Genomic DNA, 15,873 nt, shown 5'->3' with positions numbered 1-15,873 from the left:
TGCTAAAATAAGAGGCAATTTAAACCATACATCGTAATTACAAAGCACATTCGTGATTAAAAATTGAGTGACCTATTTATTAAGCATTATATAGCAACGATACAAACGGAGAGCCGTAGTCGTGACTGTCATATTATATTTTTGACATATAAAATAAAGCTAAAATACTTAATATAAATTCTTCACCTCAAACCTCGCTAAAAAGAAGCTCAAAAGTCAAGAATATCAATCAACCTTACGTTTAACAGACATGCTACATGAATTTTTAAGTCACCAATCACGGTCTGCATACAAAACTCTTTAGGTATCATAATATGTTATACTCTGCGAGAAACGAGACACATTAATACATTTTGGCCAAGTAAAAAAAATGTTTTGTGCTAATTAAATTATTTTTCTTTGTTCAGGGCAAAAGGAGGTAACACGGCATGACTGCTACGCACGGCGGCGGACGTGAAGATGATCGTCCGGACAAAGACTCTGTGTACACAATCAAGACGGGATTCAAAAACGACGGCTACCAGCACGACCGCGACTCGAACGATGACATCGTCAAGCCCCCACCGCTTCCCACTGAAGACGATAACTTTAACTCCGGCAAAGTAACATTAAATGTCAACGAAAAATGGAGAATACTAAAGAACATAGCTGCTGTGAGCGCAGCATTTATGATCCAATTCACCGCCTTCCAGGGGACTGCGAATCTTCAGTCCTCGATAAACGCTGCAGATGGTCTCGGGACCGTGTCTCTGAGTTCAATCTACGCGGCGCTTGTTGTCTCCTGTATATTTGTACCCACCTTCCTAATTAAGAGGCTAACGGTCAAATGGACCCTTTGTATATCCATGATGTGTTATGCGCCGTACATTGGGGCGCAGTTCTACCCGGCGTTCTACACCCTGGTCCCGGCGGGTGTGGTGGTCGGCCTGGGAGCCGCCCCTATGTGGACCTCGAAGGCCACGTATCTAACGCAAGCGGGAAGCGTGTACGCGAAGCTGACCGACCAGGCCGTCGACGGTATCATAGTACGGTTCTTCGGCTTCTTCTTTCTGGCTTGGCAGACCGCTGAGCTTTGGGGAAATTTGATCTCAAGTTTAGGTGAGTGTCAACCAACAATCCATTATTTATAGTCCACTATCATATCATATAAAGAGCATCTTAAACTCACATTATTTGAACTGGAGTTTTACTTCTGTTCTAAATGATGTATATTGATGAAAACAAATGCAGCAACGTAATATCTTCGGCAGTGTTTTCATCGGGAGTCCACAACACCACTACGACAACGGAGAACACGAGCAAAACGTTGTTGACCTGCGGCGCCAACTTCTGCATGATCGGAGGCGGTCACCATGACAACCAGAACCTGCACAGGCCGCCCGACAGCGAGATATATGAGATCAGTGCCATATACCTCGCCTGTGTCGTTGTTGCCGTGCTTATGGTTGCACTGCTTGTTGATCCACTTTCCAGGTAAATAAACAACCAAATATTTTGTTTTATAATAGGTAATTTCAAATCAAAGAGGGGAGACTGAAGGAGATTCGTATAATATTATCAAAAAAAATTATATTCGTTCAAAAGTACTTGTAATTGACTTGATCAAGTTGAATGAACGCCAAAGTTAAATTACGAAAACTTCTCTTTGAATTTCACTTGAGACATTTTCCATGCCTATAGACCAAGCTGTTTCAAGTTAAATACTAAATAGTTTCAAAGTAAGCTCGTTTATGGTAAGCACCTAGATCATTCCGAACGACTAGGATTATTTAGAATGTAATGTTTACTTATATTTCATGTCGATTTGACTAATATTTAGCCTGCCACGGTCGAATAGGCCACATTAACTGCGTACATGTCTTGGCAACGAGATCTCTAGTTCAAAACTCTAGGCCTATAACCGCTTCTTAAAATAATATTATAACTTACTGTTGTGGAAAAGAGAAGTGTCGCTCTACGAAATGTAATGCTCTGTCACGCTTCCACACCGGCAATAATATTACTCTAAGTGGTTATTCAGTGCCAGTACGTTCGCCGAAATTCACCAATTTATCTAATGCTGTTTATATTCAAGAGTCGTTTCATGTTGTAGCGTAACGGTGTTATTATATTGCATATTTCGTTTTTAATTGATTGTAACCTGATTGTAACCTATTATGGTGTAGTCAAATATAAATAGCCTTCTAAAGCATTACGTGGTTATTTAGAAAAAGGAAGAGAAGGGAGTTCCATGAAATAAAACAGTGTTTCATTTTCCTTCTTTTGTGCAGGTACGGTGAGAAACAAAGGCAGACAGACCCCTCAAAGGAGTTGTCTGGCATCCAGCTGCTGTCAGCCACCGCATACCAACTGAAGAAACCCAACCAGCAGCTACTGATCCCCATCACGCTATGGATCGGAATGGAGCAGGCTTTCATTGGAGCAGATTACACCCAGGTAAAGATTCTTTAACATTTTCATCGATTCTTAAATATAATGTGGAAAGCGGTGTTACCGCATCCTGGGGACATTTTCAGGGCTATATAGCAGTTTTATATTATCTCCATTTTTTCTATTCATGGCACAAAACGTTTTTCTTCAGTTTTGTTGAGAACTAAATTGCCCCCTAGAAACTTCATCACAATGTAAAATGAACGCAACTTCAATTTTCAGTCGACCTGTCATTAAAATTAGTTACAGTCGTTATTAAACAGACATATTAATCATAGGAGTGTGGAAGTCATTCTGTATTAATATACCTTATTTCTTAGAATAAAATATCTTAATCATGAGCGTTACTTGAATGGCCAGGAAGACAACAATAAAATTTAATTACAAATAATCACACTCAACGACGTCAGTTTTATTTAAATTGCATTCTCGTAACTACCTGAAAACGTTGTAAAATGGTTCCTAGAAGATATTAGCACGATTAGAAATGTTTGTAGCTTCTTATATTACTTATATTCTTATATACCAAAAAAAATATTATTTAAAGTTTACTGTTTCGTCCTGTGTCTGGTACTAGCTACTACTCAGTTTAAAAAGTATAAATTCGTTATTTAGATTAAGATTACTGTCATACATATCCTTTCAAACTATAAAAAATATACCTCACTCTCTTGACATACAATTAAATAATACAGTTTTCGTCCTCACATACGAGTAGAAAATTAACAAGAAGATCATAACATTTTTTTCCGTATTTATTTTAATCGTAGGACCAATTTCGCGTAATACCTGCTATTATATACGATTATCTAGTCTTCTCATTCTTGTTTCAAATAAAACATTTATAATTGAGGGTACCTAATCAAAAAAAACTTGGGAAGGTAAAAAAAAGTTTGCGCCATCTTGACCTCCAATGTTGCTAACACGTACCGTTATATATAGGATGTTATATAACTGAAAGGAAGTAAAATAGTTTCAACTGCAACACGCCAATATGTGTAATGTTCAGACTGTTATGTAAAGTACTCGATATATAACAATTACAGACTGTTATACTGACATTATTAGTTAGACACGTTTTCTGTAAACCAATTGAATAAAATTAATTAATGTATATCGATTGCACTGAATACTAAAAGCAATTTAGAATGCATTTAAATATAACATACACGTGCTTTTTACATTATCATCTCTTCCAGTTTTCTTAACGATATCCTTTAAATTGCTCGATTAGAATAAATTAAAGTTTTAATCGAACTTGATTCTATAAATAAACAAATAGTAATTGCAATAAAAATTACGTTACTCAAAGCTGATCAATCTGAAGTGAACATCATTAAGTTATGTACACGTGTAATAATACAACAACTCTTTCTTTCTTGATCAGAATATGCTTTAAATTTCAACACTACCAAAATACCTTTCCATCAATTTTGCCACTGGGCAAAAGAAAAAACTAAGTAGCGTAGAGCAGCGTCTTTCTTCCAATTAAAACTGAAATAATATTACTTTAATCAACATTAATAGCCTATCAGATCATTGACCAGACTTAAAAATACTCTTTTTATGACCTCTCAAGTAAACCCTCACTTTGTTTCCAGGCTTACGTATCCTGTGCTCTCGGTATCCGCTCCATCGGTTACGTGATGATCTGCTTCGGGGTCGTCAATGCTATTTGTTCACTGGTCTTCGGATCTGCTATGAAGTACATCGGTAGATTCCCCATACTCGTGATGGGAGCCGCCCTGCACTTGGGACTGATAGTTTGGCTCCTTATCTGGAAGCCGAATCCTGAGTCTCCAACAGTTTTCTTCGTGATCTCTGGACTGTGGGGCGTTGGTGACGCTGTGTGGCAGACGCAAATCAATGGTGAGTACTAACATTAATTCAAACTTTTATTGGTTAAAAATCAAATTAAAATTTTTTATTTCAAGTAGGCCGTTTTCCAGGCACTTTCAAATCGTTATGTTACGAGAAGAACCGGAAAGTAACTCCATAAGTTAATCTTTTCAAAAATAAATGTACGTATATACAGTACGGTTCTCCGCCTACCAATGCCTATTGCAGTCTTGCAAGTGCTTTAGATTCAGCCAAAACTAAAATAGTGTTACTCTAAAACGTGGTGGTAAGGTTACTGTTTTGTCAGTAACCTTACCACCGTATAAATCCACATAAATTCATGATAACGTTATAATTAGTTGCTGACTTTTAAGACAGTCGATTATATTAAGTGGTAAATAAAGTTTTGATTCACTATCAACTCAGTCTGGGTGCGCCATTGTATCGCTCAACAATGGCGCTCCATATTGCTCTACTAGCGCCACCACATGCGGTGGCGCCACTGCTGCGCTTTTTGAGTTAACATAAGTTGTGTAGTTTAGTAGTTCTCCGAATGCTCCATTCACTAATTTGAAGGCTTTATACTTAAACAAGATAAAAGCCGCAACAGTTTTTACCTCTTAATAATATTACACGAATAAGATGCAGGCCACTTTTGCTACAGTGCTTTTAAATCCACAATAGAGGAATATAGGCTTTTTAAAATTTCATTTTTGGGTCCATTTTTGGTTACTTTTGGCATAAACGGAAAATCGTTATGAAAAACGCATGGTTACAAAAAGCTATTCGACAGTTTAATACAATAAATGGATCAAACATTCTCTATGTACCATATTCTAAAACTATTGCTCAATGAAGGCAAAATTGTAGAGCCGCATCTTAAGTTGTACACATCAACCTTTAATGCTTCAAACATTCAAATGAGGTGATTAATATCTAGTGTTCAGTATTTATAGTAACTATTTGAGTAATGTACGTTTTATATTGCATCATTAGATGGCCAATACATGTAAATGAAGCAATTTACTAAGATTCTATTTCACCTTTTACATCATTATTTCTTATGTAATTGGCGATTAGCTTAGGAACAAGTATTTTAACTGTATTTATAGATTTATAAGTTTCCTTGCTACGAAGTTAATAGGTCAGCCTCTACAAACATTTGTAGCTTATTCGCAAGTTATATTCTAGTCGATTTATTGAATTATAAGTTTCAGATTACTCTTTATTTAACAAGAAGCTACATATTTAACTTAAACCTCATTGCATTGGCTAACACACTATTCAATACCCCGTGCTTAACGATCTAATCAAACATCGGTTACGAAGTTCAATAAATACGCAAGATATTGTAAATAATATATTATTTGTAGCTCATTAACTTGCATTCTAATGCACAGCCTAGGTCGTGTCGTGAGGCGAAGACTAGTCGAATTAATAATAAACAAGAATCATAACTCTTGGATACACATTTACAAGTCGAAAGGTCGTTAGATCAAGTATACGGAGACTGACATTATTTACATACACATTTATTTGTTTTGCACTCTTGTTTGACTTATTGCTACGTTTTGAATATGGCTTACTTATGTTTATATTTGTGTAAATCAAATCTTTCTTTCTAGTTAAATTAATGAGTAATGACTTTAATGAGTGTTTGCATATTGCGAATAGTAGCTACAGCAATAATTTTTTATAAAAGCAAACCGTATTATGTAATGAAATCCTCGTCTCGCACAAAGGTACACAGACTTAGGACAAGTAACTATAGCCTAACTTAAATTCAGTGATGTTGTGACTGCAAGCATCAATCTCATGAAAACAACTATGTAATGTTTTAAATTCAATATATAACCTTCGATTGCACTTACCAGAACTTGACTATCAACTGAGACTTATTTTCCGACTCTAAAGAACGAATGAATTTTAAAAAGTCATCTTCTTTCAAAAATCTAAAACCTGTTTGTTGCGTTGCAAAATTATGAGCAATTGTGTCAATACAGCGATTTCTTTGCATTTTATATTGTCTTTCTTTTAATCTTCTCTGTTCACAAACTTAACAGAAATATCGAATGTACTTACCTACCTATAAACATATTATTGTGTACTTAATTACACCCAGTTGTGCATACAACATATTATTTGATTAAATCTGATTTATATTCAGAAATAGGTTTCAACAATACAAGATCGGATTATCGAAAATTTTCTATGCCTGACGGGATCCATAATTGTTTCTCTATCTTTTTTCCTTCACTAAGTGTAAATTACGGATAAACAATTTCATTTGAAGGTTGCAATATCGCTATTATATGTTTCAAGTAACAACTCAATTCAACTATATCTAAAATGCATGGAAAACATAAATTCAAGAGATTAATTCTTTTGGGTAGTAGCAATTTTAAATAATAAAGACTTATTTAACAAGTTACATTTACCTAATGAATGATAATAACAATGTAATGGTACAGGCAAAGGTAGTAAAAATATTCTCAAATCTACCTTATTTATATTTCAATTAAAATAAAAGACAGGATATTCACACCGTTTTAGTGAAGCAGAAATAAGGCTAAAGATCACACGACGTATTTTATAGGCTATTAAACTACGCTTAGGATAGAATGAATATTATAAACGCAACTCTCGCCTCGTACCAATATAGGCAATACAAAATTTTCAAAGAACACAAAAATGATGTGTTATCTGAACCGATTTATATTATCATCGTTCCTATTTCGTTAAGACACACGAATACGCGTTGAACTCTTTTCTTTTGTTAATTTTTAACTGGGTAAAGTGTAAATTTATCTTTAAATTATACATATACTTAATAATTCTATCATAGCCTGAGTAGAGTGGATTGACTAAGTCTAAGTATAGCTTAAAACCGGTCTGAAGCTTCGCCTAACAAGAACAAGAATGGAAGGAACATCCCGATAACCATAAATGTTTAGTCTCGCTTCAATGGGGTTCAAGTTAAAAATAGAATTTTATAGCCTGCTACGAACGATCATAACCTCTTTGGAACCTCAGGTGGTCGTACAGATTTTTCTCCGTATGCTTTCGAATAGTGAAATTTATAAAATTTCATTTTAGATCAGTATCAAAACTATTAAAAAAATCTATAATATACAGCTAACAGCTCTCATTGATTAGTGAATAGGTATAATAGATTTATTTTTATTTTTCTCAATTACGTATTTGAATAAACTTAAAAATTAATCGCCAAAATTTGGTCTACACTACCTACAGTCATAAGACAAAACATTACGATACAAAACAAATAGAAAAACCAAGGGTACTCAATCTTTTGACTTCAGTATAAAACTTATTAAAACCATTCAATACGCAAACTCATTTTCTATTAAATCTAAAGAGTTCCTAACTCATTTCCATTTCTCAATTGCAGGGTTGTACGGTGTATTGTTCAGACGCAACAAAGAGGCCGCCTTCTCCAACTACAGATTGTGGGAGAGTGCTGGCTTCGTCATCGCTTACGCGTACTCCACGCACCTGTGCGCCAGGATGAAGCTCTACGTCATGATGGTGATGCTCCTCATCGGTGTCGCCGGGTACATTGTCGTCGAAATCCTTCACAAGAGAAAGGTGAGATTTTTAATGCTGTTTAAGGTTTCTGCCGCCCGGTAGAGTCCATTTTTGCTAATGTCTGTCGGTTCAGCGGGATTATCCGAAAGCTTCTCGGTCCCGGTACACGGATTTTCCAGTAGTGAAAGCGAGAGTAATGGAAGACTACTACTTTAATACAGACCATGTTTTAAAGGACATAGGTTATGTGCGACTGGAAAATAAGAATTGTAGTGCCTCATGAAAGACTTATGGCACGTTCTATGTAGTCTAATTTTGTTCTAAGACTTATCATAGGATCAAAGGATTTCTTAGCTTTTCTTTTGTTTCCAATACTTTTGCTACGACTTTTATATTGTTTTGAATTTAGCAAGTAAACTGAATAATATTAGCGCTGTTATGTTACGGTCGAGCGCAAATTGAACATTCGTTTTGAGCCTAATATTAGGAGCCATAACAAGTAAATAGCGTATTGTACCCAAAGTATTTAAACAACAGATAAAAGAGCTAATTTGAATAATATTGTTCGTTATAAATCATGACCCTGTAGTTGAAATACGTGCGTAACTTGTTCATGTTTTCAATATCACTTGTGTAAATAACTATTATTCGTCACTTAAATTTGCCCATAATTTTATGACATCCGAACTGCATTTTGAAAACAACATTTTCTTTACTGACGAGTGTTTTGTTTTTGAAGGCTCGCCGTCTGAAGGCCATCGCTGAGGACCCGGCCATCGCTGCCGAGGCCGCCAAGCAGCCGCCAGAAGAAGACGACGAGAAGGACGAGATCGATGATGAAATCATCATCACGCACCTGTAAGCCATAGCCGATGGCCCCGGGCCAGCCCCCGCGGCGCCCGCCCGGGCCCCGTCCCACACTAACGCGAACATCTCGCCGCACGGACATTAGTTTAGGCTGCCCCACACGCACATACAAAATTTTGCCATACGTTTGGGTATGTACAAAATCACAATGACATCTCCATATTATAATCTCGAATGTAATTAGTGCTATTTATGTATCCAATAGTTAAGTTATTATAAGACGGAAGAGGTGCGAAAAATCTAAAAGACTTTACAAGTACAAACATGAGGGTAACACAACACTGCTGCAGTGCAACTGCTTGGTACAGCTGTCCCATACATTGCAAGACCCGTATTTATTCATTTTAAATACATATGAATCTCAGCGAAACACTTTGATGGTACAAATCCGACGTCGTCTTGTGTCTCGAAGGACAATAATCTCTTACATTATGGTACATTATTTTTATTCAAGAGGTCAGCTCTTGTCTATGCAGCAATCAATGTAGATAATTTTTGACATCTTAACAATTGATATCAATAATTGAATTTTCGAAATTCAAAATACCTAAATGCTCGAACAGTATTGTAAAACCTTTTGGCTATAGATTTCATTGGTTGTGAAACTATATTGAAGACGTCCGCTTCGCCTTACAGTTTCATGAAATCAGAGGTGCATGCGATATATTACATTTTGTCCTTACCGATGCCGCTTGGTTGGGGACGTAAGCGTCAATAACATTGATTCCAATGGAATGATAATGTAGCCGTCTGGGTTCATTATTCTTTCGTTAGTAATTAAGCGCATTGTTTTAATCGTTTGACTTCTTAGTCTGTTTTGTTATATATTTGGTATTAAACAATAAAATTCGTACACGTTAGTAGAAAGTGGCGTTAGTTTTCTGGTTCAACCACAAGGGTGGTATATTGACACTGGTTTAAAACAGCCGTCTTAAATAGTCTAATGCATTCAAACTAAGATTTTGTTTTGTTTAAAAGAGGATATCTAATTTGGTCGATTAAATACAAAGCTCTTTGCTTTTCGAAACTTGATCCGTATAACGTTGCTCAATTATAGCAGAGCACAAACGTAAATTGGAGTATTTATTGTGCAAAGATGTCACCAGATGGCGTTATATATCATTGTAACAGATGTAGATACAGCTAGCACAACTGCCGAGTGACATTATACATGTATAGGTAATATATTTATTTATGTTTGTTTAACAAATTCTATTTCTTTTTTGTATTTTTTGGAGCAGGTATAGTTATGTGTACATCAACAGTATTAATTTTTAGTAAATGTAGCGTCATCGCGGTCAGACATCTTATTTATTCACCATCAGTTGTGAGGACCAATGGTTCCAGGATCATTGGTCTAATACGAATTAAATAATTTTACATTTGTTAATATTATTATTATTCAATGCCCAACAAGACAGATAACTGTCGTGTATAGGTAATTTGTTTCTTTGGAATTTATATATACTAAACCCCTTTTGCGATGGATTTAAAAGCGGTTGAAAATCTGATCGTAAGGTAACTAGATCAAATGAATTAATATTATTTTTAATTATAGCAATATTATACATACGTAGATAAATTAAGCTTTGTGTATACCTATCACATGGACGTTTAAAATTGTATCCACAGCATAAGAGCTTGTTGTCGTTTACAATTTTAAACGTCATGTTAATTTTAAGAGTTTATATAGGTATATTTATGTTAGATTCTAAAAGTATTTATGTATGGAATGCTATTGGGACCTCCACAGATCGAATATACTTTGCAAAGACACGATGCGAGCTAATTTTGTACTGTAAACTACGAGGAAGATTTTATTCTATTATAGAAAATATCTTTAGCCGACTACAAAGTATGGCGCAACAGTGCAATTATTGTGACAAGTACGTAGTGTACGTTGCGTACGTGGCGTACGTATCGTTCGTAGCGTACGTGCCTGCTGTCTGCGGAGGTAACAATTCATATCGTTCTATTTATTATCAGAACTACATCGGCATTAGGAAAGTCCATGTTATGGTACAATTTCTAAGTTTACCCTGTCTTTTCCGTTTGTCCTGACACCAAGTATGCAAGGTTTATGCAATAGGTAGGGTAACAAAACCACGTGATAAATTAACAATAAAATGTAATTATATAAATAATATAAGCATATTATTATATTATTGTAAATTAAAAAGTTAGAGTTAGTTATGTAAGGCTATTATATAATAATAAATAAATCTATCGCTCTATTTTTGAGATAACACCTTTTTTGTTTGAATAAGATATTATGTTACTTTATTAATGATGTCATATGAATTTGTGATGAAATAAACATAGAGTTGTTTGGTCAAATTGTTTTTTCAATTCAACCCTACACGATTCCTGCTTGCACCTAAAACGTGTGATATTCATTTTAAAACATTTACTTATGTAGAGCATTTTTTTCACACTTTCGTATAAAAAAATATCTGATATCATTGTGAGTTTGAATTAAAGTAGACTACAGTACAGCTTATAAAATGTTAATAAAAATATGATTTTAACATTATTTTAATAACCGGTCAAGTGCGAGTCGAACTTGCGGCACTGCGAATTCGATAAACGAATATTCAGAAGAAAGTGATACTAATTTGATTTTGATTTTAAACGATTCTAACCATTTGTTTAATGCTATACAATACAAAACAGGACAATAAAAAAAAAACAAAAACACGTTAATATAAATCACTCCGTTTTATTTCCATTACATATTTTTATGTTACTACTACAAATACCTAATCTGTGAAAATTAAAACAAATGACGCTCGGTTAACTCTTCCTAATCGTATCACAGAATATACGTAAACACGACTTTGTATTATACCTACGTACCTACTAATACGCATATAGGCGTAGATAATGATTAGACAGCTGGCCAAATGATAAAGAAGTTATCAAAAAAACAAGTGTGCGAAATGATTCACGTTGAGGATAACGTTCAAGATCATTTGAAAATTGTTAGTTTTAGTTAAAAAGGTTTTTGGCTTTGTAAGAACAAGACGGCGCTATTTGTAACGTGCTCTATCTCTTTCCCACTATGGCTATAGTACTACTTTTAGAAGTTATAGTGCGGTGGCCAACTTATAAGTATTTGACAAGTGAAGATGGATAACTTACAAGTAAATCAAACTGTTTCGCCCACATCAATGTCAGCCACATTCATTAGAAATAATCGAAATCGGTATATCCGATAAAGAACATCTATTATCTACATATACATAAACTTTTACTTTTAAAATATTAGTGTAGGTACGACACACGCACACTCTGTCACTTATTATTTAACTGAATAGGAAATGTAAACCTAAGATTTATTCAAGTCTTTTAACATTCCCGTTGATGCTACTCCACACACTAAATATTCTCACACTTTCTCAAAAACAAATACTTCGTTGGCCTACTACCCGTATTAAGTCGACTTCGCACAAAATATCTTCTAAGTGTTCATAACACATCACAGTTTAATTGACAGTAAAACCTGAGTTTAAGCGGCATACACAATATTTCGTATTTACGATTCGAGCCCGCAGTAACGGCCGCTGAATGAATGAAATTTGACTTAAAATGACAATTTTCGTGTTTTCTTAATCATTTTTCTACACAATAATTATAAAATCGGAACGGAACGGTACACTCGAGGTTAATACAAATAACTTCCAATATTTTTTTGTTTTTTCAAAATGTTTCAGAGACTAGGAATAATTTCAAATTTAATTCAATTGCCAGTCATTCATCGGCCATTGTAAAATAGCAGAATCGGGGCCCTGTTATAAACACATCTTAGTCCACGAAACTGCATAAATTGCACATATATTTGTTTTTCCTTATTAGAAACTTAATGTTTAATAAACTTGATAGCTATTATTCAGGATATAAATATAACTCAATCATTCAAACAAGTTAATTTATGAAAACGCATTAACTAAAGTAAGTACTTATTTACTTACGTAAGTTAATCAATATACCTACTGATATGGTACGGTATGGTATTCTACAAACAGACAGATTTGATAAGTTTTTTTTCAGTGGATACTACAAAATTATTAGTGCAGGGTGGATTTTGCAACAAAGAAAAAACGAGCCGTAAGTCTTTAAAAGCCTTAATAAATCAAGCAATCGGGATAATGATTAAATAATCAATAAGCATATTTTTAAAGATATGGACTTCAGCCTACGATCAACTTAGAGAACTGTAGATAAATATATTTCGAGGAAAAATTCGTTAAAAGAAAATCTAATTCCTTTTTTAGAAAATTCGTAACTCATCATTTTCGCAATCAAAATAGCCGCAATGACAAACATTGTAACAAATAGATCAACTAAGTACATGCGTATCACGTTCACATTCCGAGACTTGAAAAAAATAATCGTGCTTATCTAAATAGGTAAATGACAAAACGAAATCGATACGACTATCAATTAAGTGATAAGAATACGTAAATGTTTTATTTTTATAGTAAAACAATGACAATTTTCCTGTTATCCAAATCTGAATACGCTTTCTAATATAGGTAATAAGTAGGTGAAATGTCGATAGCAATCTTTTGTTGTTTGTTTATATTCTACATCGGCTATTTTAGTATTGCTATATTTGACGTGGTTAATCTTTAACTTCGTTGATAGATAAGGAATTTCGGTCATTGTTTACCTTATTTGATGACTAAGGGAGTTCTTGGCAGAACAAATCTTCAACACTATTTCAACAGTCGTTTTCGGTTATATAATATCTAATAGCCATCCGTATGGTGCGTTGGACTAAGGACAGTTTAAAAAATCTAAATTTGCTAAATTACAGCCTAGACCGAACTGATGTGGACGTAATAAAAAAATATATTTTAATAACTGACTTTATGTACCAACCATTTGTAACTTTCTTCCTTTAATTGACTTTTTATTAGAAATCTAGACCGGGAACGCATATTTTGACGGAATCTTCAGGTTATATTCTTCGTGCAAGTCGTTAATAGGACACCATTCACTTTGTAGGGCATTTCCAGTATGTGTAGCCGCAAAAAGGTGATTCTGCAGGATTCAGCTGGTGTTAAAGGAAAAGGTGATTCTTTTACTTTAACACCAGCATAATGACATAATATATCATGAAATGACGTTACTATAAATTGAATGGAAAATTATTCATTACGCTACAAGTTGGCTAACTTATAACGAAATTATATCTGGCTGAATGATTTTTTTTTTCTTCTTAAAGGCAATTCTCGGGACAGGGCACCACGACACACGTCAGAATTTCTATCTTCTGATTGCCTGTAACGAATGAAAAGTAGTTCTACAAAGATATATGAATGACACAGCAGATCCACAATTTAATATGCCTTCAGAAACATGGAAACATTTACAGACCGGCAGCGCAAGGCTTTGTTTAACTAAGATCAATCGATCAGCAACTATCACTTAGCCACGAGCCACTAATTTTTACTTTTGAAAATAAGGTTTAATGTTCCATAATACTTATTCCTAATTTCGAAAACAACTTGAAATCGATACATGTCACCCTTGATTTTTCCCCAAAAACTACGCCCGAGATAAGCTATCTATATGACACCACAAACAAAGGAAGCACAAACTGAAAACCTTCAGTATTTGACTATTTTCTGTCGTAATTAAAGTTATGTGCTAACGTATAAACACTTTTACACGTGTATTCGCAAAATAATTTGTGTCCAAAACTAATGGTCAGCCGCTTTCGCAATAGCCTAGGCACATAAAACCCGAAATATTTGCACAGAACTATGTGCACTGTGTAGTCAATATTTATAACCCAAATCGCTCTTTCGTCATAATTTTCACCTGTCATGTTTACGTAATACTTTTGTTCCAAATAATATAAGCACGTGTAAGTTATAACTATAATTATATTGGTTTACTAAAATTTTAATATTTTATTTCGAATGTTTCTAGTCTACCCCTTACTTAGTATCTACTTAGATCAAAATTGGCTGGTGATCAAAAAGTATCGACTATTAATATTCTTAGGCTCTTCCTATAAAAATATGATAGTCTTCCTGAGTGTCCAAGCTGCATTTTTAATAAACGCCAACAATGATGAAACATTTATGGTAAAACATCATGAAAATTGTTGACATGAACATTCACAAATTTCCTTATGTTTTATAAAAAATACATTTATGGGGTAAAACAGACAAATCTGCTAGACTTTGTCTAAAATCTCCTTAAAACTATTATGTACAACCTCTTTAAAAATAAAACCAAGTTCCCTTGAGTCACTCAACATCTTATGAGGAAACGAATCATCAAAACTAATTCGTTCTCATGCAACCCATGTCTGGTAGTGCCAATGTACTTATTGTTCATGCATGAGACGAATTCGGACAGAAGACTGTTCTGTGAATAAGAATTTCTAAACACAATGCGATGTTAAACAACCTACCACTACTTCTTTCAATAATAGATAATTACTTGAGTAGAAAAGGGACGCGGTTATACCTAGTATAGAGCACTATCTCGCTTGGACAACTGCAACAGTTTTCCTTTAAATAGTAGTAGTAGTAGACCTCAAGTCTCTTCTCAGGGATTAGGAACTATTAATCGACGCAGCATTTTACAGGATTCAAAGCCGTATGGAAATGTACTTGAATATATCACTTTTATTCAAATAAGGAAAACTGTACAAATGATGGCTGAGGGACACAAACAGAAAACAAAAGTTAAAGTGCCAACAGTGGACGATCCCAGATTTTGATGGTGAGTATTTATATAATGATATATCATAGTGTATAAAAAAAATATATACTAGCTGTTGCCTATCTGTTTTTGAACGGAAGCCCTCGAAGATGAATATTTTTCTCCGTTTTTGTCACATTTTCCATTGTATCTTCGCTCCTATTAAACCTTCCTCGATGAATGGTCTATTGAACAAATTTTTATTTTTATTTTGAACCAGTAGTTCTCGAGATTAGCGCGTTCAAACAAACAAACTCTTATTAGGACTACTCTTAATAGACTAATAGACTATAGTGTACTAAGTAAGTTAAAATTTCAGGACATCATCCCACTTTGCAAAACCGTTAATAAGACATCTTCAATCAAACTTATGGTGTTCAAAAATTAATAATTCTTCGGGAGTTCACTTAAAAAGATGTTTAGCTAATTCTGTGACACCAGTTAAAATTACTTAATTTTCGAAAAATA

General features: G+C 34.3%; 1 protein-coding gene across 1 annotated transcript; it reads left to right on the top strand.

The window, feature by feature from the left end:
* Positions 1-368: 368 nt before the first annotated feature.
* LOC113506143 (UNC93-like protein) lies at positions 369-11,019 on the top strand. The gene is made up of 6 exons (XM_026888996.1): positions 369-1,098; positions 1,251-1,473; positions 2,271-2,436; positions 4,032-4,299; positions 7,679-7,875; positions 8,555-11,019. The coding sequence occupies exons 1-6, from the start codon at positions 429-431 to the stop codon at positions 8,675-8,677; spliced, it is 1,647 nt and encodes a 548-aa protein (XP_026744797.1). The 5' UTR covers positions 369-428; the 3' UTR covers positions 8,678-11,019.
* The last annotated feature ends 4,854 nt before the right edge of the window (positions 11,020-15,873 follow it).

This window comes from Trichoplusia ni, assembly GCF_003590095.1.
Source record: "Trichoplusia ni isolate ovarian cell line Hi5 chromosome 1 unlocalized genomic scaffold, tn1 tig00002322_group0, whole genome shotgun sequence".
NCBI classification, from domain to species: Eukaryota; Metazoa; Arthropoda; class Insecta; order Lepidoptera; family Noctuidae; genus Trichoplusia; species Trichoplusia ni.
Note: the sequence above shows the minus strand (reverse complement) of the source record. Positions and strands in the feature narration are given on the sequence as shown.

Bases quoted from the DNA above. Each gene is read 5' to 3' on its own strand.
- LOC113506143 (XM_026888996.1), top strand. From the start codon at position 429: ATGACTGCTACGCACGGCGGCGGACGTGAAGATGATCGTCCGGACAAA. The intron at 1,474-2,270 runs GTAAATAAACAA...TCTTTTGTGCAG, and splicing joins CTTGTTGATCCACTTTCCAG to GTACGGTGAGAAACAAAGGC. The intron at 4,300-7,678 runs GTGAGTACTAAC...TCTCAATTGCAG, and splicing joins GTGGCAGACGCAAATCAATG to GGTTGTACGGTGTATTGTTC.